The sequence below is a fragment of the Brachyistius frenatus genome, unplaced genomic scaffold, assembly GCF_029030835.1.
Source record: "Brachyistius frenatus isolate BFR_SWC_R1_liver_20210118 unplaced genomic scaffold, ASM2903083v1 Contig_53, whole genome shotgun sequence".
Taxonomy (NCBI): domain Eukaryota; kingdom Metazoa; phylum Chordata; class Actinopteri; family Embiotocidae; genus Brachyistius; species Brachyistius frenatus.
The window spans coordinates 628,571-656,266 of record NW_027210652.1 but is presented as its reverse complement, the minus strand read 5'-3'; the positions used below and the strand labels follow the sequence as shown (position 1 = coordinate 656,266).

Here is a 27,696-nt window from a genome sequence, read left to right as displayed (position 1 = left end):
ACACACACACACACACACACACACACACACACACACACACACACACACACACACACACACACACACACACACACACACAAAAAGAGCATTTCAGTTTGTATACAGCACAATTTCTGGTGTTTTTCCCTTGTAACCACTGTTATTGTTGCCTTTATCTCTTCTGTTTTTAATAATGTACAAACAAATTCAGTTCGGTGTCATTACTGCAGTGGAAATTGCTTCTCACAGAAGTACGAGGCAATAACGAGGAAATTAGGCTCAGTCATTTTGTCTTAAGGAGTCCACTATATCGCAGGGAGGTGCAAAACTCTCCATTATGCTCACACTGGATGTTCCAGCTGACAACATGCCCTAAACGCTTTACATTGTACCACATCACACTGCACCTACCAGCTGTCTGTAGTGGGAAGTGAACGCTCCGTAGTAGGCAACACAGGCAGCTGCAATGAAGACATTCCCGACAACATTGATGATCTCTTGCTCAAACAGGGCCACACTTTCTTGCCAGCGTACTTGCTCGTCACCAAGAGCAGAAGTTAGCTTCCCTGCTCTGGTCAACCGAGTCTGCGTCAGGGCCATTGTGTTAACTTAAAAAAAAAAAAAAAAAAGGAAGGAAGAAGACAAATATAAGCAAGACTGGCATTTTTTTTTTTCTTTTTCTTTTCTGAAAGAGATGCCAAACATCTAAGTAAGTCAGGACTTTTGGAAAAATGTACTCAGTCTCAAGAGATTTTCTACAGAACATTGACAGATGCAGCAGATGGGTAGTTTGAGATCCCGGTAGAATAAACACGAGAACACATAAAGAGCAAAGCCCTCACCCAATTCCTCCTTTTCATTCACGCTGCTGTCAAACTGCTCCTGGAGCACCTTGATCTGGTCCTCCACGTCCTGGAGCTTCTGCTGCTTATCCTTCAGGGTCGCCATGGTCATATCCAGCTCCTCCTGCAGAGGTTAGGACAGAACCAAACAAAGAATGCAAGTAGATGTCATTAAAAACAAAAAAAAAAATATATATATATATATATATATATTTGGGTGGTTTTCATTTTCACCATTAAGTTTAATGTATGCAGTTCAATCCCAGATGGTATTTACAGAATACAGGATAGACTGGTGTAAAGTGGATGACTGCTTTGACTGTAACCAATCTGACAAACGAAAACAGCCAGCAGTAAAATTGTTATTCATAAAATTGTAATGTGTGTACATCTATAGGTTAAAACATGTTTTATTACTGCACTCTGTGTTGCTTACCTGTGCCTTGGCTAGTTTTTCTCTCTTGGGGCCAACTTCTTTGAGGACTTTGGAGTAGAGATCCATAGCTCTGACCCACATGCACATCGACCGGCAGGCCCTGGATACCTTCTCCACCTAACAGCAGCAAAACAATAATAATAATAATAAACTTTATTTGTATAGAACCAAGCTACAATGTACTGCAACATACTATACCACAGGCCAACATTTTATTTGCCACAAAGTTTGCATAGCATAAATACATACTCATAATTATATTGGCATAATCAGAGCTAAAGAAGTTGTTTTCCTTCTCACTCTGACATTTTCAAAACTGACCGAGTATTTGAAGTCCAATTTCACGACCAACTTTAAATCTGAGTCCAGCTCAGAAATATCAAAGTGTTTGAGAGTAAATTCAAACAGACCTTCTCGGGTATGAAATCCGGGTTGTTGACGTATTTCTGTAGTTTCAGTAGGATCTGAGGTTTAATATTGTCCTTGTCATAGTCTGTCAGACGCCGGAGGAAATTGGCATCTCCTAGTACTTGCTTGGCACCCTGCCAGTCTGGTCTGTGAGGAGAGGGATGTTAGTGACAAGTTAAGGATAATAGGGGAACTAAAAAAAAAAAAGATCCTAATAATAATGACTTATATAATACTAATAATCACACGTGCATGTGTTGCAGAATTGATCTTGTTAAAAAATAAATCTGTAAAAATATAATGTAAGCTAATTTTCTATTTGAGTCTTGCGGGTTTTCACACATTTATATTACATGTTGCATGATTTATTTAATTAAGCCTGGAATTGTTATGTAAAAATGACCCACTAGTGAAGATAACAAAGGCACAGGGTCATGCAAAAATCATAAATGAATCATGATATTGCAAATATAATGTAGTGGTTTCACTTTGAGATACATGCTCTTTGGTGGTTACAAGGTTTAGTCTAATCTAACAGAAGAGAAAATATATTATGGACATTGCAGAGAGCATTATTCTCATTTATATGGCTTTATATGTACCATGTAAAATTGCTCAGGTTTTTACACCAGCCTGCGTCTCCAAGATTTAACATGTTAACTTTTAGTTACGTTAGTCTTGTTAAGTTCTGTTTTATTTGCTTGGACAGAATTAGATGGAGCACAACAATCCAGTAGATTAATCACTGTTAAAACTGAAGGGTTGACAGAGGGGTGAGTGCCGGGTCACGTGATGGAAGGGCAATCCCTCTGAATGTTAAATCAAAAATATGGAAATGGTATAGCAAGCGCAAGATTGTTATCATAATGATTAAAACTGAAATTGTGTTGATAGCCATTAAGCCTAAAACATCAGCATAATCATTATCTACATTGTCTTTGATGAAAATGGGTGCAGTAATGAAGGTGATAGATGAAATGACATTTGGCAATGCCTGTTTGGCATTCTTGCTTCTGCTTTGACACAACAGACACTATTTACAGTTCTCCATTTACTATTAGTGTTAAATGAAATCAACTGTGCTGAACAAATGAAATGCACATCATGTAGAGATTAGCTCGCATATTTCACCAAGACCCTAATGTCTGCTCTGCCTTCCACGCTCTTCCGACTCTATCATTAAAAAGCCCTTTGAAATTACATCGACCTAATTTGTGTGACTTATTTTGTGACTTTCAAAAGTTTAAAACTTTGGAATATAAACTGGGTAGAAAAAGGGCAGATTTATGTGACTTTACGAATAAAAGTCTTGTTTTCTTTAGAAGTAAAAGGAAGCATACTGACTTGCAGTTGAGCAGGATGCAGACGGCCTCCATGACGGTCATGACTAGGTCTGGGGGTTTGGTGAACACCTTGATCTCTGAAATGTCAGCCTTGTCCAGAGAACTAAGGGCCTGATTGGCGCCGTCGAGGGCCGGCAGAGCCTCATCCAGGTCCCTCTGGGCATCGGCCGCTATGGCCTGGGTGTCTTCGGCCTTGACCTTGGACAAAGCCTCGTCTTCTTTCACCACGTTACGCACCTGGGGCAAGAATATATTTTTTTGTATTGCGCACATGCAAACAATGTAGACGGGCGTTATCCCATTTTACGCACCGTGGAGGAGACAATAAACACGTTTTTGAAAGTTCTGTCACAACAAACACACACGCAGACCTCATCAGCTCTCTCCTGATCTTCAGCCAGTTCCTCCATGAGGGCATCGACATCAATGGATTTTTGTTTTAGGACTGGCTCCAAAGCAGACAGGTCCACTTTCATTTTGTCCACCAGCTCGTTGGTCTCCAGCAGCTTAGTCAGTCCGTTCTTCACACGGTCCCTGGCCTACACACGAACGTATTATTCATATAGCGCTTGACATAATCTACAAAATAAGACAAATTGCATCACCCACTACATAACCATTAGCTAAAGCAACAAGCTGCTGTTTCTTATTCAACAATGTAAGGGTGGCAATTCATCATCAACACAACTGATCGCTGATATTTGGTGAGACGTACCAGAACTAACTGCTGTCTCTTGTTGTCAAGCATGCTCAGGTAGAGGTTGATGAGCTCCAGATAGGAGGTGGGTGTGGTGTAGTACCGCCGCCTCAGCTCCAAGTAGAAGCGCTCGGCCATGTCGGTGACACTAACGTGAATCTCCACACACATGGCCGAGAAACTCTGCTTCAGTTCCTCACTGCCGAAGTCGATGTTGTGGAAAAAGGCCTCAGAGACAGAGAGCAGGGCCTCCCGGGGCCACTGGGCACCCAGAGGAGCAGAGGAGGAGAGGGAAGGTTGGCGGTGAGGGAGAGGGAAAGAAGCTTTAGCCTTCAGCTCTTTAATATTTGAACAGGGATTCAGTAAAGCAGCAATACATGGACACTAGAAATGTATTGACCGTTACAAAATGTGGTTTTGGGGAATTCACTAAAGATGCAAATTATAAGGTTCTGCAAGTGAGATAAAAACATGAACTCAATATCAAACAAAGGATGTGAACAGAGTGGTACGGCCTGAAAGACATAAACTACAATCCTGAACATAAGGCAGGTGAAAGATAATGGTGGATTAGAGGGTAGTTAGTTGCAAAACAAACAAGCAAGAAAAATCAATGAGAAAAATGGAGGTGGTGGAAAACTATGCCACCAGGGTAGAAACAAATTACATTTTGGATCTAGCCGCTAAAACATGCATGGTTATAATGTCAGACAGACGTAAGAGGGGTCGTACACACTGGTTCACACAACATGCGTGTGTGTGTGTACCAATAAATAAGATGGATTTATGTTGTATTTAGGCTATATTGTAAGGCTTTTTTTTTGTATTAGCATAATCATGTGATAATCATATTAAATCCAAACCAAACAGAGGAGTAAGTACGTAAATAGATATGGCAGGAAAACATCGGAGCTGTCTCTGCATACCTGCACGAACCAGTCAATGGTGCAGCAGTTCACCAGTGAAGGAAACATGCGACAGCGGGACCTGAAGGCGTCGCCCACGGGGCTCATGCACAGCACAATGTGCAGTTTCTCCCGTACACGAGAGATGAAATATTGGAACACCTGAAGGAATGACCACATGCAGAAAAACATGCACACACATATGGGGAGAGGATTCAGTCATTTCTAGATGTATTTATTTCAGAAGGCAGGTGACATTAAAGGCTAACATTAACTGACTGTGTGTTGTTTCTGAAATCTAATGTAAGTTCTTAATTATTAAGTAACCAGTCTGTGTTTATACTACTCCTATTAAAGCTCTAGAAACTGATGACATCTTGATTTGAACTAAACAACTCAAATATCAGGTACAGCTAGTATTGTTTCAGATTTAAAATGTCTCTAGAAGGACAATTAAATTCACTTTAAGTTTTTGTAAAAGTCAAGTGGATTTTTTTTATTATTGTTGTTTGTAACTCAGACAATTTGCATTAATTTGTTTGCTTGCACCTATTTTATAATTATACTGTAGTATATTTTCACTGACCGAATGATATATGGTCTCTACAGCACTTTCTGTATTTGAGTCTCCACGTACCTCATCCCTGTTCTCCTCACTGATTCCAGCCTCTTTGGCTTTAGGCCGAGTGGCAGCGAGCACATATTCTAGTTCATCTTTTTCGAATAGGTTAGGCACCTCACCAGAGTTCAGCATGTTGTTGATATCCTCCAAAAAACCCTCCACTACAATCTACAACAGACAAGACAGAGTGGACAATAATGAATATAAAACAATTTAAATATACACTTTTTCCAGAGCAGTCATGTCCTTCTTTGTTACCTGTGTATCTGTGAAGAGGAAGACCATATTTTTCCCTTCAACACCAGCCATCTTGTAGAGCCTCCTCAGGTCTTCGTGGAAGCTGTCGTAGCTGTAGCCTCTGCTCAATTCAATCTCGAAGCAGCGGTACCCGCACATGTGGGCTGCCAGCCGGGTCAGTGACTGCTTGCCTGTACCGCCCACCCCCACCAGCAGGGCGTTGCCTCTCTCCTGGCGAATCATCCGGGCAATCCTAGAAATAAAAGAGGAAAAAGTACTGTTAAGTTTGTAACAAAAGGCAGGGAATATTGTGGTTAGACAGATATTCACAGGTTGTACATTTCATTTATATAAGTCATGTATCCTTTTAGAGCATCTTTAAGAAAAACAGTTCACTTATCACTTTAATGAAAGCGAAGTGCACGCGTCTACAATCACAAAGATGTCGCTCAAACTTGACCTGCATAGGAGGCGCGTAAGGAAAAGGTATTTTCTGCCCAATAAGAACATGAGATCAAATCTAGTTTGCTAATGAACAAAGAGGCAAAGTGCCATCCTTCATCCAGAAAAATTAGCTTTGGACAGACTAATCAAACTGATAGTGGTGGAGATGTTACGGTTTAGAGTTGCTTCACTGCCTCAGGGACTGGGCAGCTTGCAGGCATTGATTCAGCTATGAAATTTGCACCATTATCAATAAATATGTGAGACCATCTCTCTGAAAGATCTTAAGCACACTATCAAGTCCACCAAGGAATGGCTCACATCAAAGCCTCATGTGAGAAAACCCTAAAATATGTAGCAAGTGAGGACATGTTGTATTAAAAATGTTAGCAAATCAATGTCAAGAGACTGATAGACAATAATGCAAAACGAAAGTTATTTCAGCTAAAAGCGTAATACTGGAATTAGAGGCCAAGTGTGTATTCACTTTTTCCTCAGAGAAATATTAAATCTATTGATTTTTTTTGTCAGATAAATTATTTAAAATGGCTATTTTTCCTCGTGGTGTTCAAGTATTATTTGTCGACTATGTATCAAAGAAAATGAAATATATCAAAATAAAAGTCAGCAATCTCCAGGGAATATGTTTAATTTTTTGCACATGACCTCGTGCTACTCTATTCAATTTAAATATGCATCTGTCAAACATAAAAATTGTATTATACCAAAGAGAATAGAGACGAACAATATAATTGCGCAGATTATCTTTACGATACTAAAACATCATGTCATGCTGTTTTCAGATATTCCTTTTGAAAAAAAAAATCTATATTACACAGTCTCTTGTTGCTTCTTTCTTGTGTTAACTTTCCTCTCACAGTTTTTACCACTTACAGTTACAATCCATCAACCACCAGCTAAGAAGCTCACGAAATAAAAACCTGGCAATTCAGTGGTGCACGTTTGCATGTACACACCTGGAGACATGCTCAATGGCATCCTGAAAGAAGACCAGCTTGGTCTCCTTGGAGAAGGTCAAGTTGTAATCATCAAGATAGTCCTGCAGGACGGCCCGAATCTTATTCATGTCTGTCAGATCTTCATACAGACGATCTTCTTTCTCTGCAGCCACCTGCAGGGATTATTAGATGGATTGCAGCGGGATAAGGAAATGTCTTGGGGTATTCTTTGCATGAACATAGAAAATAAAATGTTTCCCGAGGTAGAACCTGACCTGGATGAAGTCCCCAAATATGATGGGCTGAGTCACAAAGTATAAGGGGTCTAACTTAATGTCAAAATATCTGCCTGGCGGAAAGAGAGAGGAGGTCAAAAAGAGGCCAGCAAGAAGGCATTCTTAAACAAGGAAAATAAAAATATAAGAAACTGCAGCCACTGATATACAGCAAAGTAAACCACCAGGACGTTTTAGTGAGAGTTCTTACTGGCCATCTCAAAGATGATGGTGTTGAAATAGGTCTTATCTTGGGTGTTGATGAGTCGGTCGTGAAATACCCGCTGACATTCGTGGCAGAAGAGACGGAAGATCTGAGTATTGTCTGACACCCGACTCGACTCACACTGCAGTATACCTGCGCAAAAAAAACAAAAAACACGACGAAGCTTCAAGACGGAAGATGAGGGGGCTTAAATAGAGGTTATGTTTTACTAATATAAAATATATGTCTCACTTTAGGGCAATGTGTGTCTGAGCAATGCATTCTGCAAGTAGCGTGTGGCACAAAGTGTCATTTAAATGTATTTCTATGCAGTGATGATGCTCAGTGGCCAAAGGGACGAAGGGAGCGAAGGAAACGAGGCAGAGGGATGACAGTGCAGCCAATTTGGGAGCATGAGGCAGAGACAGAGCTTATAAATGTTGGTAATGTAGCTTGAAGAGATAAATTATAGCTGTGCCCCCACCCAATGCTCCAAGTTTGTTTTCCTGAGAAAAAAAAGGGAAGTGTGCAGACTGTGTGCCTGTGCATGTGTATGCATCTCTACACTTTCTAAATAAAGCCATCTCTAGTGATTCAGTCACTGTGACTAGGCTTTCCTTTTTCTCTTTCATCATTACCTTTTCCATTACCTCTTCAACATTGAAACCATCACTGTGTTCTTTAACTCTTGTTGTAACAACTGCAACTTGCGTGATATTATTTGAACATGTGTGTGTCAGTGCGAACAGTCTGTGTGCTCATGTCTCACCTTGGACACACTTGGAGAGATCCCGCAGATTGAAGACATAGTGGGACTTGGCTGGAGTGGGCAGCAGATCCACACTTAAACGGTTGTAAATCTCTACCGCTGCATTCACAATCTGTCCGGCGCAGTTTCTTACTGCCTCGGAAAAATCACTGAGAAAACCAGTCAAGATGGCCTGGAGGGAATCGTGGAAGGAAAAAGAGATCGTAACAAGCATGAGAGACGGCATAAAGGGTAATATATGGAAAATTAATAGCAGGGAGTGGGATGAAATGGAGGAATGAGAATGACGAATGAGATAACAAGAGTGAGACATCATAGAGAAGAATATGTGTATCTACTTATGATTAAATAAACTTTTTCAACTTTAAATACACTTTCAAAATTTAAGCACAGATTTTAAAGCAGTAATATAATAATGAAGAGATCTAAGGAAAAGCAGCTCTCTGTGTAAGTGTGGAATATTCTAAGTATGGGTTTAATGCTTTAAGAGCTCATGAGACAACTCACTTAGGGCAACGTCTCGTTGTACACTGTATGTGTGTGTGTGTGTGTGTGTGTGTGTGTGTGTGTGTGTGTGTGTGTGTGTGTGTGTGTGTGTGTGTGTGTGTGTGTGTGTGTGTGTGTGTGTGTGTGTGTGCGTGCGTGTGTGTGCGCAGCTGTGTGTGTTTGGGTGAGAGTGTGAGAGGGTGTATGTGCGGCTCCTGACTTTGAATATCTGTTTGAGGCTGTATTCGGAGGGTGTTGGCAGACACAGCATACTGAAATGGCGAATGAACCGGGGGGTCACGGGGTTGCGTCCCCCTCCTGGGGGAGCACACGCTGCCGCGATGGTCATTTCCTGCAGGAAAGGTAGAAGAACAGAATCAGAAAGAACATCAAATGTCTCCATCAGTAAGCAATAACATGAAATTGCTTGACTTTCCATCATCTGGTTAATCATAGAAAGGTGACTAATTATGTTGACAATCCCAATTACATCAACATCCCATTACAAGTGTCTTATCTATTTATTTATTGTTTGTTTTGGAGACCCATGTTACCAGCCTGAAGTGGCTGTGGCTCAGACTGAAGAGGGGGTTGTCGGTTCGAGTTTCGTGGGACAAAGACATTAAAAACCCCAAGTTGCTCCCGGAAGCAGGCGAGCAGCATGCAGGTCAGCTCTGTCACCACTGTGTGTGTGAGTGTGTGTGAGTGTGTGTGTGTGCACATGGATGACTCAAACATTTAAACTTTCAATCATTAACACCATGCTTTACTGTTAAGGAGGATGATGAGTTGAATGAAAGGGTGAATGAAAAAAATACTGAATAAAATATTATTCAGTCAGAGACACACACACACACACACACACACACACACACACACACACACTACACTTCTACTTCAATTAAAGCACTGATAGCGCTGCATCAGTGTGCTTACACTACAATATACTCTTTGCATGTATGACCTTGTCTCTTAGTTTAATTATGTACGCAGGTATTGATTTTCCTGAATGTATCGGTTATGTGACACACCTGCTCACCAACACACATTACAAGACATCAAGTGCAGTCTAAAATACCATCTGTTGTGTCTTTGTGTGTGTGTGTGTGTGTGTGTGTGTGTGTGTGTGTGTGTGTGTGTGTGTGTGTGTGTGTGTGTGTGTGTGTGTGTGTGTGTGTGTGTGTGTGTGTGTGTGTGTGTGTGTGTGTGTGTGTGTGTGTGTGTGTGTGTGGCTGTTTAGCACAAGTTTATGCAGCAAACTTTCTATAACTGCTGAATACAATGTATGGGTCCACAATGCAGCACACAAGATAAATGGGTTTCTTACATAAATGGACAGTCTTCATTAAAAGACCAACTAGGAGAACTTAAGTTCATGCTGACTGAGTAAAAACTAAAACTAAAGAGCCACGTCTTCAAAAACCTTATAAAAAGATTCTTAAACAAATCTAAGGCATTAAAAAGGCACTCTGACATTTGGAGACATTCAATTGTTTGCAGTCTTCCACAGTTAGATAAGGGAATCAATATCAATTTTATCTCTCTCAAATACAGTTCCTAGACAGTTTATCTTAGCTGTGTACAAAGACTGGAAACAGGAGGAAAGAGTCTGACTTGTTCTGGGGAGCTTTGCTGCCATTCTAAAACTATTTTGTTTGCACGCTGCATCCTTTGTGATTAACATGTGCAAAAATAGAAAATGAGACATTGAGGCTGATGAGTACTTGGCTTATCATTTGAGGCTAGTCTGAGCAAGCTATGCATAGTCACTGCATGTAGCACTTTAAAGGTCCTGTGCTCTTTGAGTTGACAGCTAACTGTCCACAGGACAGCAAACAAGCTCTTTTCCCAAAAGGTGTGAACACTCCTTTCAATAGAAAATATGAAACTGAACACAGACACGCAGGCCTTTGTACACAACGCTGTACGAGCCATCTGACGAACTCCATGCATAGTCAAATGCGCCATTATGATGTAGCTCGTCTTGTTTGTTTACCTGAATCTCCTTCCAGCAGAACTTGTTTCTATCGTAGAAGCCAGAAAAGTCCTGGAACTGACGCAGGAGTTCGATCGGAGGCTGAGAGCCATAACTGTCCAGCTTAGGCATATTCAGGTCATCCACAAAGATCACCAACTTCTTGTTACCAGGAGCGCCTACGAGGAGGGATGGAGGGAAGAGGACGAGAGGCAGTTGAGAGTTAACAGATGTAAGGACTGACATATGGATAGATGGCCAGAGAGCTGATGTGTCCGACTGTAGATGGACAGTGGAAGCAGTGAAGTGAAGGACAACTGTATGAACAGATAAATGAATGGATGACTCGATGAAACGATGAATTGTCTCATTCAAGGGCACCACCTGTTTTATACATTAACTAAACATTACTGCCAACCATTTTTAAAATACTGTTGCAACCCTCTTGTTTTGCATGTTCCAGTCGCTGAAGCTTGATTTTAGAGCCTGGAGAACAGTATTTGAATTACAGTTACTAATATGAAATTTAAACCCAGAAGACAAAAAGCAGAGATGCAACAACAAGGCTAATGCAAACATGGTTGTTTTTGGCTTTAAAATGGGTTTGACTCACCATTTCCTAAACACAAACATGACCCTGGGTTTTACTGGGTTTACATTTACAGTGTATTAGCCATGGCAAACTTGTTCTCCTACCCAGAATGTTCTTTCTCTTTTTCTCCAGCTTGGACTCGATGATCTCCTGTGTGCGGGCGGATGAGGTCTGAGCAGAGAAGTTGATGTAAACTGGAAGGTATCCTGCATTTTCCTGAATGCTGTTAAGAAGGCCTCGAGCCACCACAGACTGCAAGAGATAGACACACATAAACTTCTATAATGACACAGACACCAACTGCTTCCTGCCCTCCAAATATTATATATATATATACTGTATATATGTATACACATGTTCCTCCACATTTTCTACAGTCTATTAAAAGATTCTTCCCATTGGTTCCACAGACCACAGAGGACCCCTCATTCAAAATCTCTTCCAAACATGATAAGCTGTGGTCCTTTGTGTCCAGCACGCTGGGAAGTTGTGGTATGAAACCTTCAGAAGCAGTGAATTAAATCTAAAGCAAAGAACTTGAAAAAAAAATCCCAGAAAACAGACATTTTATTTAGTAGTTTCATCTGAATATTTTTCATTGGCTTGAAAACAATGTCTCCATTAGAGTTTTTGTTCTTAGTTTCCTGTACATTCTTTGCTGTTAAATTCAACACTACTCTCCATATTAAAATCATATCCACACAGTGTTTATTAACCCACATGTGTTTCAGGTTTAACACATGGGTTAAGTGAAAAAGCAACATGAAGTACTTGTTTTTACGTTAAGCACCAATGCTGGAAGTCCTGTCGGTTCTTTTTGTTAAATTACTTCTCTCCTCACAAATCACTCTTTTACAAGTCCATGAATCTCTACCTTCCCCACTCCGGTGTCACCGGTGAAGAGTACGGACTGCCGCACAGACAGCAGATTCTCCATCAGGTAGCCGTAGCGGACGGTGTCCGTGGTGGGAACCAGCATCTCAAAAAAGGGTTGTTCGCTGTTGTATTTAAATGCAGGGATTATCCCCTCCCATGGATCCAAACGCTTGAGGTTGAAATTCATGTACACACTCCACAGGGTGGCATTCTGCGGCAGCTACAAAGCACAGATGAATGCAGATTAACAGACACGGAGATGTAAACACACACGGTGCCTACATTTCATCATATATCGTTGGCTACGGTTATGTTTGTTCAGTTGCTTTTGTTAATTTTAATTTCTGTTCTGTGGTGCTTTAGAGGTTTCCCTGACCATTTGATTTGTGAATATGGAATTTGTCTGCCATATTTTTTTTTCTCCGAAACCTGCTATTACTGATGGATGTGTGTGTGTGTGTGTGTGTGTGTGTGTGTGTGTGTGTGTGTGTGTGTGTGTGTGTGTGTGTGTGTGTGTGTGTGTGTGTGTGTGTATGAAGTTTATATTCTTCTGTTCCCTCAAGCTTCACAGCTGGGAGCTGGCTGTTCTGGCGTTTCCGCATGATACACGCGCACACAAATATATACAGTACACACAAAATCAGTTCTTTGATGTAAAAATGATCAAATATTCACAATACGCACACCATCGTAACAACATCATCAGCGTCTTACGCACAGACAGTTGAACAGATGTGGAAGTGTGAAAGTGTAATTTAGTCCTCGCTACATGCTCAGTCCTCCTTCAGGTGAGTAATGTTTCAACCCTTCAGTGGGTCTGCCTCTGTTATTAAGACATTTCCTCAATCATCTGCCGAGTCAAACCTTTCAAACAATTAACTTTCCATTTCCTGTTGAGCTGAAGGACTTGTAATACCACCCCTCCACCTCCTTGACTAAAAATTATTATTCTATTCTATAAACCCGGTTTAATACTTCTCCAAGGTTGGCAAGGTAGGATAATGATATCCAATGGACTTTTATGACCTTGGCACAAACCTCATCCTTTTATCTTGTTTTTTTCCCCCAATAATATTCCTGGTATCCCATTGGAGGTGTTACTAAAAATGTACAATGTGGATGCTCTTTCCCAATGTCTTTATTACACATGAGCGACTGATATCATAAAAGTAGAATCCTCTTTGAGATTAGCTGTGCTCCAGCTAGATAAATCCAGTGTCAAGAGTACTTTGATGTAATGTATCACCTTCAGGCCTTTTCACCCATTTCATGCTAAAACCAGCCAATGCATTGGAAATGGATTTGACTCCCAGCAGTACGGATGAGGGATAAAATATGTCTTGAGTGGCAGTTTTAACAGCACCACTAGAAATATAAAATGCATGCGTGACATTTTGTGGTATGTCGGTGTGTAATGAAAGTATGCAGTTCAATGGAGCTCATGCCTCTCTGAGTAATGGTCGGTGTGAGGACAGGAGCATACCTTAGCATGGCTGTTGTCTTCAAACTGCTCTTTGAGGAAGGTGTCAAAAGTATCCCAGTGAGAGCTGATCAGGTTTCCTCCTACTGCCCACAGGTAGCAAAATATGAAGGTCTGACACAGTACACTGTACAGGTGCTTTGCATCCTGCCAAACAAACACAAATAAAACAAATAAGCTCAATAAGTAAGTGATAACATTGTCCAAAATGAATATATCCTGAATTATATCCTTGTAAAAAAAATTGATATTTGTAAAGTTCAGTCATCTATAAGATATTGTTTTGTGAAGCGACGTTGCTCCTTTTGTCTTTTATAAACTGACCTTGCCGACTCCAAAAAAAAATGGAATCTATTTTGTTTCCATTGTTAATTTTGTTGTATAAAACTGTCATCAGTTGCGACTGGTTCGTGTGTGGCTCCACAGAAACAAATAAAATGGAACAATTTTATCTTGTGTTTAATGTACCATATTGAGGTCTAGTCTTCCTTTCCCCAGCAGCAGTGCCTCCAGCAGGGAGCACAGAGTGGTGACTTTACTGATGTCCACCTGGCGAATTGCCTGAGTACAATGCTTCAGGACAAACTGGAGACCTTTCTCCACATACTGTTCAAAAAGCTCCAGCAGGTAAGTGCGCACTGGGTCAGGAAACTAGGGAGACAGCAGGGAGTAAAGGAAAAATTGGGGTTTTACAGAGATGAATGAAGGCAGGGAGGTAAGGTTTGCATTGATACACTTAGAAAAACCTTTTGGAAAATACATTTATTTACTTTAAGATTAGGCACGTCTGCCTGCTAAATTTAAATCAGCCAAAGGACGGTGAGCTTTGCAGAAAAGACTAGAAGCACAAGAAATGAACCAGTCTACCTCTGGCATAAAAAAAAAAAAAAAAAATTTAAAAAAAATCCCCCTATATCTCTAATGCTCAATTACCTTACACACCTGTAGACATATACTGTACAAACTAGTGGATTTATTCTGCTTCTAGTCTTTATGAAAAGTGAAGGTAATCACTTGGCTAAACCTTCATATTTATCAGACAGACATGAAAGAGATATAGATAATCTAACTCTTGCCAAAAAAGAAGATACGTTTATTTCTTAAAATTTCTTAACATTTTTGCTTTAACAGGTACAAATGCTGCTAAAATGAAAGAGAGTATAAGATGGAGGAGACAGAGAATTAGAAAAAAGTCACTCTTTTTTTCACAAACAACGAGAAAGAGTCCCTCCATTAAAACAGCTACACAGATATCAATACAAAATTAATACAAAATTAAAATAAACTCTAAGTTATCCACACACTCGTTTTAAGTGTAATCAAAGTAATTCTAAACAAAGAGGAATGCAACACTTCAACTAAGTCAAGAAAGTTAATTCCCAAAAAACAATGTTAATGACCAGATTGAAGTACCTAAGAGAGGTTGAAATACTGAAGGTGGAAGACACATAAAAAGCAACAAACAAATTCAGTATCATCAGATAAACATCCTGTCAGCAAAGAGAGTTGTCTCAGTCAATTAGACATGGAGCCAAAGAGAGATTCACAACAAAAGATAGTGTTAAAAGCTAATGGAAGAGATGACCCACGCTTGCGTTGGTGTTAAGTCACCCGAAAAGGCTCAGGGCTGATGTTGCAAGCTGCAAACTTTCAAGTGATGTGCTGTCTTTAAAGTTTATGCTGATGCTGAAGTTCTACCGATCATAATGGCAGGAAAAGCACATTAACATTCATGTAACAATGCCCACACACACACACACACACACACACACACACACACACACACACACACACACACACACACACACACACACACACACACACACACACACACACACACACACACACACACACACACACACAGCCACAATTTCACAGCCACAGAATACAGCAGTGATATAAAGGATGGGGAGGTGTGTTGCATGTGTAAATGACACCCAGAGCTTGTCGATTGGAGACCACAGACCTCCGCCGAGAAGTCATCTGCAGACAACTCAGTGTGATGTGAGTATGAGTGTAGTTATAAATATAAATTGTTCCGATGTTACATATGCATTGGTTCTGGGTCTCCCTTATCGATGTCCCCAAGTGCGCCATAAGGATTGCTTTCTGTATTGACTTTGAGCAAGTATACAACATTGCCTATGTTTTGTCACGAGACAACTTTCACTATGGTTTTGTGGGTCAAATGCACACTCTAGCAATGTTAATGAAAAGTAGAAATAATGTCACCCCGTGATTCTGACCCAATCCAAAATTGACTCAGTTCTTCCCTGGCTCATGCGTCACCAATCCACCAAATATCATTGAGTTTGAGTTTACAGTTTTTCCATAATTGTGCTAATAATTAATTAAACAAACCACACTGAAAACGAAACCTCCGAAATCAACAATGCAGCAACTTATATACACCATATGTACGAACACTAAACTATGGCACCAAAAGTCACATAAAAAAGTCAATTACTCAAACATGTGATATTGCTTTAGAGGCAATAACTGTATAGACCAAACTTCAAGCAAAAATATATATTTTTAGTAACCTTTAAAATTCAGTCTAAAACCCAGATTTAAAAGCTTAACCAGAGACAAGTGCGGCAAATTAGTTTCAGCTAAATGCCTTGCACGCATTACATCTGTTATCTGTAACATTTATATTTGTATCTGACAATGTCTATCCGTATTTTCCTTGTTATACAAACATATCAATCAATCAAATGTAAAAAAAATATATAATTTCGAGTTAGAAATACAGGATATACTACCTTGGCACCTAAACCACTGATCCATGTTTGGACATAGGGCATCCACTTTAATTCATCAGAATCAATATATACCATCCCGCAGCGACTGACAGTGGCTGGAGATGCCACAGCCAAGTCTTGAACCTGAAAAACACAGTTAAAGATTGAGATTAAAACATGCTAATCAACAGCTGTTTACCCTTGACTTCATATCTAAGATTGTGCATATGGATTTGAAATGCTGCTGACTGACTAGACAGAACATCAAATGCTATTTTCACAGTTAGCTCTAACCTCAAACACCATATGTATGGATGGAGTAAGTTTGATTCGCTCGCTGTTGGCCAAGCAGAGCATCTTGTTGTCATCCAGCACGGTGTTCATGTTCTCAATCCACAAGGCGTCAACCGGCCCATCGCAGACCACCCACTTGTGGATATCGCTGGTGTCGTTCACAGCATCACGGACACTCAGTGCCATCAGTCCGTCACGCCACTCCAGTGTCAATGTGTTAACCTGGAGGGATGGACGTCAAAATAAATTATAGGAGAAGGTAAATGAAGACCCTGAATTATTTATTCTCCTTTCCAGGATACCTCTCCGTAGAGCTCCCCCATTGACACAGATTTTGGATTGAGCACATAGGTCTTGACAGGCTGATAGAAGGGGTTGTCAGCGTGGTGCCCTGTGTGATGGAGGGTCTCCAGAGTGTCTGCCAGGATGGTGTAGACGGTGGTTTTACCTCCACCAGTGGGGCCCACCAACATCACGCCATGGCGCACTAACATGGTCTCATAAAACTGGATCACCTGGTGGTAAGAAAATAAGGTCACAGGAGAGGAATGTGGGCATGTTTTAAAGGTGGACTATTTTTTTTTTAGAAACAAACCAAAGGGCAACGACTTGTGACGTCACACATCAGTTTGTGAATGGCTGTTATGAAGACTTGAGTTTGGATATTGGCCGGCGCCATCTTGCTCATTCGGAGCAGTTTGGACCCAGAAGTGTCCATATTTGGACGAACTGCAGGGGATCTGACGATCTGATTGGAAACCCAGCGATACTACATCCCTCCCACCGATAGCCCTAACCTAACTGCACCCTGTCAATCAAACAGGCAAGCCCCCAAAACAAGGCTAAAATAAAGCTAGCAATATTCGATGGTTTCTAATCTTCAACGAATCCTTTGAAAATACAAAATCTGCAATTCATTGATCTCATTAGCAACTAATCCCTTGCAGCTGAAGCTTGATCAAGTTCATTCCCCTGAACCATAAAACTTTAATGTTGTCTGAAAACTATTCAACATAATAGTCACTCAAATTACAATAATGACAATGGTGTAAATAGACTACATTAAATAAGCACTTTAATCCCAAAGGGCTTTAAACATTGTTTTTCATTCATCCTTTCACAGACACACACACAGACACACTTACACACTGATGTTGACACGCTAACATTAACCAACTTAACCTTTCGAGTGTGTTCCTCAAGAATACTGTGAGGAGGTGACCAGGGATCAAAACCACTGACCCTGTGATTAATGCATGACCTGCTCTACCTTCTGGTGACATGTGACCTGTTCAATAATTTAGTTTATAACCAATTTTAGATAATCTCACTGGGGCCATAAAGACTTACTAGCACAATGAACTGAAAATGGTTCCCCAGCTATGCCTACCATGCCATTAACTCTGGTCTACAGTGTCCAGATGTGTTAAGAAATTAATGAGCTTTTTATAAATGATATAGAATATGACCTGATTAAAAGTTCTACGTCCGTGGTTGGAGCAAATTGGATTTGGGTGATCGTCTTCTCATGGAATTTGTTAAACAAGAAAAGTGAAGGTTACTTCCAACCTTTAACTTTCATATGTTACATGTAAAGCAAAATATAAAATCCGTAAATTTAAAATAACAGCAGTCACTTTTTTTATTTTCACGTCTACTGTACCTTTTTGGTCATGGCAGCCAGTGGCTGAAGGTTTCGCTTTACCAGAGACTCCAGGATGGTGGACTCCAGCACACCGTAGTCATGCTCAGGGAGAGACACACCGGGAAACAGATCTGACAGGATACCACTGAAGAGGAAGGGGAAGATTGGCATAAAAACACGCACACCAAAAAAATTCCATACGCAAAACATGAGCATCACATCACCGCTTACTTACGAGACATAATCCTTTTTATGTTGAAATCACGTGTACTCTTTATGTCAAGTTTTGTCACGTAATTACTTCTTTATCAAAACATGTGACCAGCTTACCCAAACAGCAGAGCATCGTCAGTGAGAAACTTCGGCAGGTTGGAGTCCCTCAAGGCTCTGATAAGAACCACATCCTCACTGAAATAGGGATTATCTCTCTTCAGCGATCTAAGAACAAACACATCATTACTTTACAAATTGTAATTATTTCATATTAACCCTTCAAAGTGGGGTATTTATTTATGTTTAGAGCGATTTTAGTTTACAAAACAATACTATACAATACAACAATTCAGGTGTTATTGATGCTAATCCTCGAACATTTAGAAACCAAGTGTTTCTGTTTTTCTTTATGTTGTTAGTCTCTTTATTTGTTTGCAGATCAATCCTCAGTTTTTCGTTTACATGTTATTTACTCCCACAAACTGACAATTAACAACACTCTTCTATTCATACGACGACCCCAAAACAGAGATGTCTCTTCATTAGTAGTTGAAATAAATATACATTTACACAGTATTTCTTGTCATGGCAATATTAGTTAATGAAAAATAGACTCATTTTAAATACAGATGTAATAAAGATAATAAGCAGTGTGTGCTGATAATTCAATATTGCACAACCTGATCTCCACACCAAGATGGATTGCACTGGATTGTAAAAAACATTAGTGACATTCGAGGGGGAGGTAATGAATGTGTGCTGAGCATTGAGAGAGCAGATTCAGAGGAGTAATATCGAGTCAAAGACACACAATGAATCTCAAGCCAATTACAACAGTTCCCCTGGCTGGAGAAAATGCAAATCAGAAAAAACTACTTTAACAACACATGGTCAAGAACATCCATTCAAATCTGTTTACCCACCCACACAGACCAGGAACAACTGTGTTTTCAAAGTTGTTTTTCATCTCTAAATGTGTCTAATCCCTCATTTATTCGAGGTATGACATGCATTTGACTTTGTAAAAGAATTTTCACACAGATGATACACTGAAACTAGTGCTTAAGTTAAGAAGTGCTTAAATTCCTTCTTCAGCCATAGTTACACCAAGAAAGAATGAGGTCATTTCAACAGTCAGAGGCTCTTAGCCTCAAACGTGAGTCATCACTGGTGCAGTTTAACTCTTCCAGCTCTGGGGGCTGAGTAACACATTTCCTATTTAACATTCATAATCTTCCATTTGACATTGGAGCTAAGTATACTCAACACATAAATGCATGTCAGTGTTGAAGTGATCCCTGTTGGACATTCCTGTAAAAGTGAATGCTTGTTTCCCCAATATAACCAAATGCATGTGTGTATCAGTGTGATGCTCTGACCCCGCCATGACCAGGACCGACTTGACGGCTCTCATGCCAAAGTCATAGTGGTCCTGCTGGGACAGCTGCTCTGAACACAGCTTGTACATCTGGGTCATCTTCCTTGCTAGGGTCTTACTGGACTCAAATCCCTCCGAGTACAAAATCACCTGAGACATGGTTGTAGAGACAAATACGTTTAAATCAGAGATAAGAAGAAAAAAAAAATGCATGTAGAGAAGTGTGAATGTACAATGACAGACATATATAAAACAAACAGCCTGTTACCTCTGCGATGAGCGCATAGTTTGGCACCATCATGGCTATGGGTCTGAACAGAGCTTTGAGGTTGTCAGGGAGTTCTGTTCTACCAGCGTAGCCTGGGTTCATGGTGATGAACGCAGCACATGTCATCACCAGCTTGATCTCACGGCCCTCAAATCGAAACCTTGACAGCTGCATAAGATAGTTGAGTGAGATGCTCTTTTTATGTATGCGAGCGGGATTTCTATAGAAGCGAGTACAGTTTGTGTGTGGCAGAGATTTATAGACCAACTGAAATTAATTTCTAACTGATGTAACCTGCTGGCTCTGAAGCTTTAATACAGTAGTTCTACAGTAGACTACAGGCTAGCTCGCCCAGTGGGATTAGCGCTACAGTTACATAAAACATTAATTATGTGAAGTTCATTTGCTGATATTAATTTGTGTCATAAAGTCGCACGGAATTAATTTCTATTCATCTACTTATAGAGAATTATGGGTATAAAAAACAAAACAAAAAAAATCACAGAAAACATAAACCTTTAGGGTTGAATAATCAACTTCAATAATCAAATATCGCTTCCTTAAATCAGAAACATAATGAACCATTATAAAAAATTAAATCACATGCTTTTTTTTAATGGCTTAACTGGTGTTATTTCTATCTGTTGTGCAGTCATTTGGTCAACATACAGTATGTTGTGTATGTATACACAATATAAATATACTGACTTGACTAATTGTCCAGTGACAGATTCTTGAGATCTGTAAGGCTTCATCACTTTTCAATCACAGAGCAATGTCCTTGACTATCTCTCTATGTGGTAAAAGTGGCATGTATTGTGTGTGCATGTATGTGTGTACCTTAGCAGCTTTAGCATTTCGTATGGTTATGAGCTGCTGCGCGATGACAGACAACACTTCAATGTCGATTCGGTTGAATTCGTCAAAACAACACCAAGCTCCCGACTGAGCGAGCCCACTGAAGAAGCGCCCCATCATCTGCAACAGAGTAATGTGACTTATTAAAAACAGGCTTGATCACTGGAACATTAAGATTGAAAATATTGTAACTGTACTATATTTAAAATGACCTGTAAACACCTGTAAATCTAATAATAACTGCAATAATCAAAAGTAAGAGGAGATCATGTCTTTTTGCTTTTATGTGCAGCAGTCTTTTGCTAGTAAACATATTTTATTCAGTTGCAGGAGGTATCAGTAAATTATACACGTTATTTGCACTACTTCCAAAAGGTAACATAAAAACACTGTTCAAATGTAATAATATCTCACAGGTAGCAGTATCTAATACCACAGTAAAATGTTGGTATGCCTCAGAGGAGCCAGATCTGACAGAAAGCATTTACACATAAAACCAAGTAGGCTGTGATTTTGAGCTCGGCCAAAGTAAAGCTCTGGCCAACTGTGATATACATCAGGTGTGGTCGAGCATGAACCAACTACAGCAGAAAGAGAGAGAGAGAGAGAGAGAGAGAGAGAGAGAGAGAGAGAGAGAGAGAGAGAGAGAGAGATCGGCTTTCCACCTCTCTTGTCTGTGCGTGCTCTCAGCTGTACAGACTCCAACCTCCCTGCACTGCAAGTGCACTGTTTAACATTAAAATGGAAATGCACAGTATCTTTAAAGGTTAGAGGTCCATTATGAAGTTTTGGGGGTCGGGGGGTTTATAGAATACAGATACGTTCTCATATCCGACTGGAGGTTATCATTTATGGAAGAAATATGAGTATCGCGTGTATTTATCAACAGATCACAACTGATGAAATGTGAATGTTGTAAACAAACTGTAAACAAACAAACAAAACAAAGAATAACCTGGATTTAAAAATCTGTCCATCAATGTGGGTGTGACAGCAGGTTTGACCTCAACATTTTGAACTTTGATGATGCATCCCCATTGTTTAAATTGAATTACAGGACAGTACAGGACTTTAATAGATTGGTAGTATAATAAATACACATAGAAATAAAATAGAGTGATCAACACAATACAATCAATACATGATTCTAGATTCACACAACTGTTCAGTGCTTTCACTGCTTTTACAATAGGGCCATCTAATGGCATCCCCTGGTATGTACAGTCAGATTGAGAAGATGTATGGACATTTTGTAAACAGATGCTGTGTTTATGAAGGCCACTGAGAAAAAGTTCTGAGTCACATGCAAGTGAAGAAGTGAGGAAAGACATGAAAGAACAAATTCTTTGCTGAGTGGAAAAACAGCAAACAAAAGACAGAGGTAGTAATAAAAGGAGGGAAAAAAACAACCCAATAATGACATGTGGAATATAGATTTGTAGAATCCCTCATGGCTGACCTTGTAGTCAAGTCCATCGGAGCAGTTGAACACCACACACTGGATGGCCAGGGCCTTTGCCAAGTCTTTGGTGGTCTCTGTTTTGCCCGTCCCTGCCGGCCCAGCTGGAGCACCTCCCAAGTCCAACTGGAGAGCTCCCATCAGACATAGATAGCAGCGGTCCTGCAGATCAGGGGCAAAAAAAGAAAAACAAAAGGACGGAAGAATGAATGTTTCTACACTACTACAGATAAACAAATATTCTTTGTTCCTGTGTCATGTTCTCATTTGTGGCCACTACATGATAAACACACTTTCAGGACATCTGTCTGTAGATCTAAATGAACTAATACAGTGTTTATGAAAATCTGCCACAGTGGAAGCCTGTAGGACTAATCTAAAAATGTATGTATCCAAGTTGATTTCAGTAGCATTGTATTTTGAAAAATAAAAGGAGTCATTTAAGGGTTAAATTAAGACCGTATGAATGCATAACTTCAATATTTTATTCTGTGTTACCGTGAGCGGTGTGATAACCAGCCGAGGACAGGCCCCCAGATATTCATAGCCATAAATGTAAGTGGACAGAGCCATTGTCGCTATACAGTTGTCCAGGTCCATGTCCCAGTAGTAGCGCAGCTGTCTCTGCCATTCAAAGTTGGACCTGGAGTCAACCTGAAAGACAAGACTCATTTAAACTGGTGATTTATGAAACATCTTTTCTGATTGCATATAACATATGAACATCTCCAGTCAATGAGTGTGCCTATTAAACCAAGCTGAGAACAGAGAAAGATAGAAGCAGCTCAGTGGTGTGGCACTAACGCCGCTCTGGTGTACCTTCTGCCGGACGAGATCGGTGACAATGTCTCTGGCATGGACGTCGGTGGTGATGAGGGCAGTGATGATATTACGGTGTAAAGCAGGGAGTTGTCCGCGCACCAAAGCTGCCAAGGCGTTCAGCCTCTGGGATATACACAAATACAACCATACAAGAACACTTAGGTTTTAAAGTAGAAATTAAAAAAGTAGAAAACAAACCAAAATTCATGTGTACCCAGACAATGAGAAAAAGAGAAAGAAGTACAATAATTAGAAGTGCGTCTTACATCAAAATTGATGACTTCAAATTCCTGCAGGTCAGCAAAGTCTCCGCCCAGGCAGGCATCCATCTCCCTGCACCACATTATCTGTGAGACGGTCAGCACCACCTGGTGGACACACAGGCCACCATTTATATAAAAAAAAAAAAAAAAAAAACACTGACCACAAAGGATCACCTGAAAATAGTAAATAAAGATCAAAAAAATCAAAAAATCAAAAAAAAAAATCTACCAAAGCTTTAGTTTAGTGTTAGTTCACTCATGAAGGTTCTCAAAGTTAGGAAAATAATATACCTGAAAAGTGCAATTTACTGGTAACTGTGAAACATGTCCCCATGTCAAAGTCAGTAAATGCAACACTAAACACACAACATTACACACTTCTGCTCTGCGTGTATGTGTGCGTGCGTGTGTGCGTGTGTGTGTGTGCGTGTTTGTGTGTGTGTGTGTGTGTGTGTGTGTGTGTGTGTGTGTGTGTGTGTGCGTGTGCGTGTGTGTGTGTACCTGTGATGGATGTCCAGCCACCACCCATTCCTCTCTGGACGTCATCTGGTAGTCTGCAATGGCGGCCTTGCTGAGGCGTCGCAGTGAGACGAACATAGCCTCCTCCACCTTGCAAAGCCAGTCCTCCACATTTCCTTGTGCTTTCAGACCTCTGATCAAACGCACCTACAAGCACAGAAGGGTGAGGTCAGATACACTTGATGATTCAATCGCATCCGCTTTGTCTTCTCACGTTAGGGTTCATCGGGAATCCTCTGTTTCAATTCTCACAGCCTTTAGCAAGCACAAATGCTACGCAACTAAATCATAATGCTGTCTATGGTATATTCTACAAGGGAGGAGAGATTCAACTTAATCTGAGTACAAGAAGACTCAGAGCAGAAAACAGCTAGCGAACAGTGTCACACTCGGATTAGCTGCTAGCAGCCAATTTTTCTTGTGTTTGTGAGGCACCAACACATTCTTAATAAACATGTTGCTTTCACAATAATGACACACATTTCATTCTCAATGTGTTTTCATTCTGAGTACAAACAAAAAGTCTGAGGAAAGTGGTGTTATTCAAAATAGCTGAAATTTCAGAATACACAATATTGTTGAATAAAGTGTTTCTCTACAGATAGATGTCAACAAAACATCTCTTGAAACAAGCGGAAGCTTCTTCTTGCCGTTACTTTACAGCAACCTGTGGCCAGCTCAGTGGTTTAATCCAAGAGCTATAAACTGCCATAAGGACGATTACACAATGATAGGAGCATATTTTTCTGTTTCAATTAAATCAACAGACCGAATAAAACACAGTCACAGAGCGTAATGGTCAAATGTGTTAAGGTTACTTAAACCTGACCTTCTCTCCCTCAGGGGACACCATATACAAGATGTCTTTGCTGTATATGGGCCCCTGTTCTGCAGCATTCACCATCCCTGTAGCATCAGCGGACTGATCGGGCAGAAGACCGAACTCTAGTCGCGTGATGGAGTCGAAACACTTCCTGAGGTGGGGCTGCACCGCCTGAGGGTTTCGTGTCTGAGCCAAGATCTTCAGCAGCTCCTCGTTGGATAAGAAGTAAAATCTGTACGTCACAGACAAAGGATGAATATCAGAGGACTCAAAACCACACCTTCATCGTGCTCCCTGGAAAGAGGTTTTCAGAGTAACTTGCAGCCTCAATGGTGAAAAGATTGTCCAGCAATACATGATGCATTTGTAAAAAGTAACCCAGAAATAAGGTAAAGCATAATACAAAAATTATTAAATGATCAATAAAGATGACAAATGATGTAAATGTCTGCTTTTCTCATCTCATAAACAAATTGTGTGTGTACCTGGGGAAAATGACTCTCTTGGACTCCAAGTAAGCTTCCAGACACTTCTGTATCTCATCCAGGAGAGTGTTGTTGTGCTGAAAAGTCTCCAACAGATCTGCGTGGGATGAAAAGACGGGGTTACATGCAGCGTGACGATGTGTTTAACTGAATAAGTGCATCTGTGAACATGTCGTTAAGGATTTACAAGTTTTATTGCCCGTTTTTCTTACCAGGCTGTGTGGCTACTTTCAGGGCATTGGTTATTCTTTTGGCCTTTGTCATGACCTCCTTCCAGGATTTGTCCACTTTAAGGAACATCTTGGACTCAGCAGGCAGCTGTCTGTTGATATCTGGTGCCAAGAAGATACTCTCCAGGTAGAGCCAGTTTCTTTGACATGTGATCCACTCATCCTAGAAAGGAGGTCAGAAAAAGATGGAAAACAGAGAAAGGTGAGGTGACAGAAAACGATAGTGTCGATGTGAGGAGAGGGAGAATCAACAAGATGGAGGAATTTAATTAGGCCAAGAAACTGCAGCTTTATGTGATTTTAGTTTTTCTTTACATGCCCTGAAATACTGAACTCAATGAACATTGACAAAGCATGTTTTGGCTTCTTGTTTGCAGCCACTAGAGAGAGCTGCTGTGTAACATTTAAAGACAAATCCAATGTGAATCAAATCAAATCTGCATTTATTGAGGCAGACAAGCCTGTACTATCTAAACACACTGGGAGCCGAATTAAAGATCAATCATTGATGTTCTTTTTTTTGTTTAATCCTTTACCAGTGTTTGGTTGAAGAGGGTCAGCTGTTTCAGCAACTTGTCCACCCTTGGCTTGATGGGAGCTACGTAGCGTGAAGATGCCACTGTGCCCACATTGATGATGCTGTCATCCAGGAGTACCTTCAAAGTAAACAACCATAGGAACAACAAACACACACAATCAGAGATGCTGAAACAATACCGCTGTTTTACAAAAGTTTGTGTGTGAGGGATGCGTGTTGTCACCTGGATATCATCTGTGCCTCCCAAGATAAAGACTTCTTCGGCTTCACCGTGAGACAGCACAGTGAACTCAGTGGTCTTCCACACATCCTCCACCTGCATGACTCATGAAGAGTTGTTAAACAACATGGGCTCAATCGACTGCGTTCCGTAAATAGCTTTTCACACGTTTGCATTCTCCCGCAAAACACTGGTCATAAATGTGTGCAAAGTGACTTTGGACTTATCTCATGGCTGGACAGGATGTGGCACAAAGGAAAAACATCAATTCAACTCAAGCCTGATGGGTTTGGAAATACACTTACTCACTTCTTTGATTTTTTTTTTTAGATTGAGAAGATCGATACCACTTTCCTGTCTGATAGTGCAGTAAATGTGACAGCAAGGGGGAGAAAATAGCTAACCGGGCTCAGTCTGACAGGTAAAAAACATCCACCAATCTGCACCTCTAATGCTCAATTATCTGACATGTTATATCTTTTTTTTGGTTTTTGTTAATCTGTTAAAATAAGACAAGATATATACACATATAGCTTCTTATTTAACAGACAGATGTCATATCTGACTCTCGACTATAAAGCAAACAACCGCATTTCCCCAAGTTGTGACCTTTTATTTAATTGCTTATAATAAATGCCATCCTTTTACCATATTCACTAATTTCCACAATGTAATTGTCCAACTCCAACCATGTTGCAAACATAGGTGCATCACATGCCAACACACCCACTGCAGTTTAAGCTGTGCGTATCAGGTCATAAAAATAGGGATTGACCTATTTATGTGATATTAGGGAGCATCTTTGTTAAAAATGGCAGAAATCAACATAATGTCGTTATTTACTCCCGAGTCATCTAATCAGCGTTATGAGAGCTGATTAAACAATGCCTCATATTCAACAAACAAGAATGTGCACGTCACTTCTACTCTAGGTTTTCCAGGAGACAAAATATCTGTACATATATTTGTGTGTAGTCCACACACCTTTGCAATAATGCTCTCCACTGATGCCTCTCCTGAAGCTTGTCCTGAAACCTGAAAGTCAAGCATTGTGTTAGATAATGTTTTTGTGATCTTGTTGTTGTTGAAAAAATGTATTCTATTTTGTATTTAATTTCCCCCGGTACAATGACCAAAGGAGTTTCGCTATTTCAATATAATTCAGTTCATATATTTTGTGTTTTGGCTACAGGTACTATGTTGAGTGAGTTTGTTTGTTTGTTTGTTTGTTTGTTTGTTTGTTTGTTTGTTTGGATCCTCATTAGCTTTTGCATAGCAGCAGCTACTCTTCCTGGGGTCTTTATATTTTACACAGTGACAATACAAAGATGCACTTTACACAACTCATACAATACACAAACATCATCTAACCAAATAAACTCATATATATATATATACATAAAACAT

At 40.2% G+C, this 27,696-nt stretch overlaps 1 protein-coding gene across 1 annotated transcript in view; it reads right to left on the bottom strand.

The window, feature by feature from the left end:
• Nucleotides 1–27,696, bottom strand: part of dnah6 (dynein, axonemal, heavy chain 6) — a 51,050-nt gene that overhangs the window by 15,526 nt on the left and 7,828 nt on the right. Inside the window, exons 20-58 of the mRNA XM_069704872.1 lie at nt 27,274–27,324; nt 26,293–26,385; nt 26,068–26,187; nt 25,514–25,694; nt 25,302–25,398; nt 24,823–25,048; nt 23,976–24,140; nt 23,478–23,579; nt 23,209–23,334; nt 22,888–23,043; nt 22,390–22,551; nt 20,913–21,050; nt 20,073–20,240; nt 19,806–19,954; nt 18,544–18,651; nt 18,232–18,358; nt 16,871–17,083; nt 16,569–16,790; nt 16,296–16,418; nt 13,999–14,181; nt 13,534–13,677; nt 12,049–12,270; nt 11,279–11,426; nt 10,604–10,761; nt 8,828–8,959; nt 8,122–8,293; nt 7,359–7,505; nt 7,148–7,221; nt 6,891–7,045; nt 5,491–5,722; nt 5,248–5,400; nt 4,632–4,772; nt 3,724–3,966; nt 3,380–3,547; nt 3,010–3,245; nt 1,668–1,812; nt 1,258–1,374; nt 822–945; nt 391–587 (exon numbers count right to left, since the gene is read on the bottom strand). Of these exons, the coding sequence (XP_069560973.1) occupies nt 391–587; nt 822–945; nt 1,258–1,374; nt 1,668–1,812; nt 3,010–3,245; nt 3,380–3,547; nt 3,724–3,966; nt 4,632–4,772; nt 5,248–5,400; nt 5,491–5,722; nt 6,891–7,045; nt 7,148–7,221; nt 7,359–7,505; nt 8,122–8,293; nt 8,828–8,959; nt 10,604–10,761; nt 11,279–11,426; nt 12,049–12,270; nt 13,534–13,677; nt 13,999–14,181; nt 16,296–16,418; nt 16,569–16,790; nt 16,871–17,083; nt 18,232–18,358; nt 18,544–18,651; nt 19,806–19,954; nt 20,073–20,240; nt 20,913–21,050; nt 22,390–22,551; nt 22,888–23,043; nt 23,209–23,334; nt 23,478–23,579; nt 23,976–24,140; nt 24,823–25,048; nt 25,302–25,398; nt 25,514–25,694; nt 26,068–26,187; nt 26,293–26,385; nt 27,274–27,324 (6,018 nt within the window). The remainder of the gene's footprint in view (nt 1–390; nt 588–821; nt 946–1,257; nt 1,375–1,667; nt 1,813–3,009; nt 3,246–3,379; nt 3,548–3,723; nt 3,967–4,631; nt 4,773–5,247; nt 5,401–5,490; nt 5,723–6,890; nt 7,046–7,147; nt 7,222–7,358; nt 7,506–8,121; nt 8,294–8,827; nt 8,960–10,603; nt 10,762–11,278; nt 11,427–12,048; nt 12,271–13,533; nt 13,678–13,998; nt 14,182–16,295; nt 16,419–16,568; nt 16,791–16,870; nt 17,084–18,231; nt 18,359–18,543; nt 18,652–19,805; nt 19,955–20,072; nt 20,241–20,912; nt 21,051–22,389; nt 22,552–22,887; nt 23,044–23,208; nt 23,335–23,477; nt 23,580–23,975; nt 24,141–24,822; nt 25,049–25,301; nt 25,399–25,513; nt 25,695–26,067; nt 26,188–26,292; nt 26,386–27,273; nt 27,325–27,696) is intronic.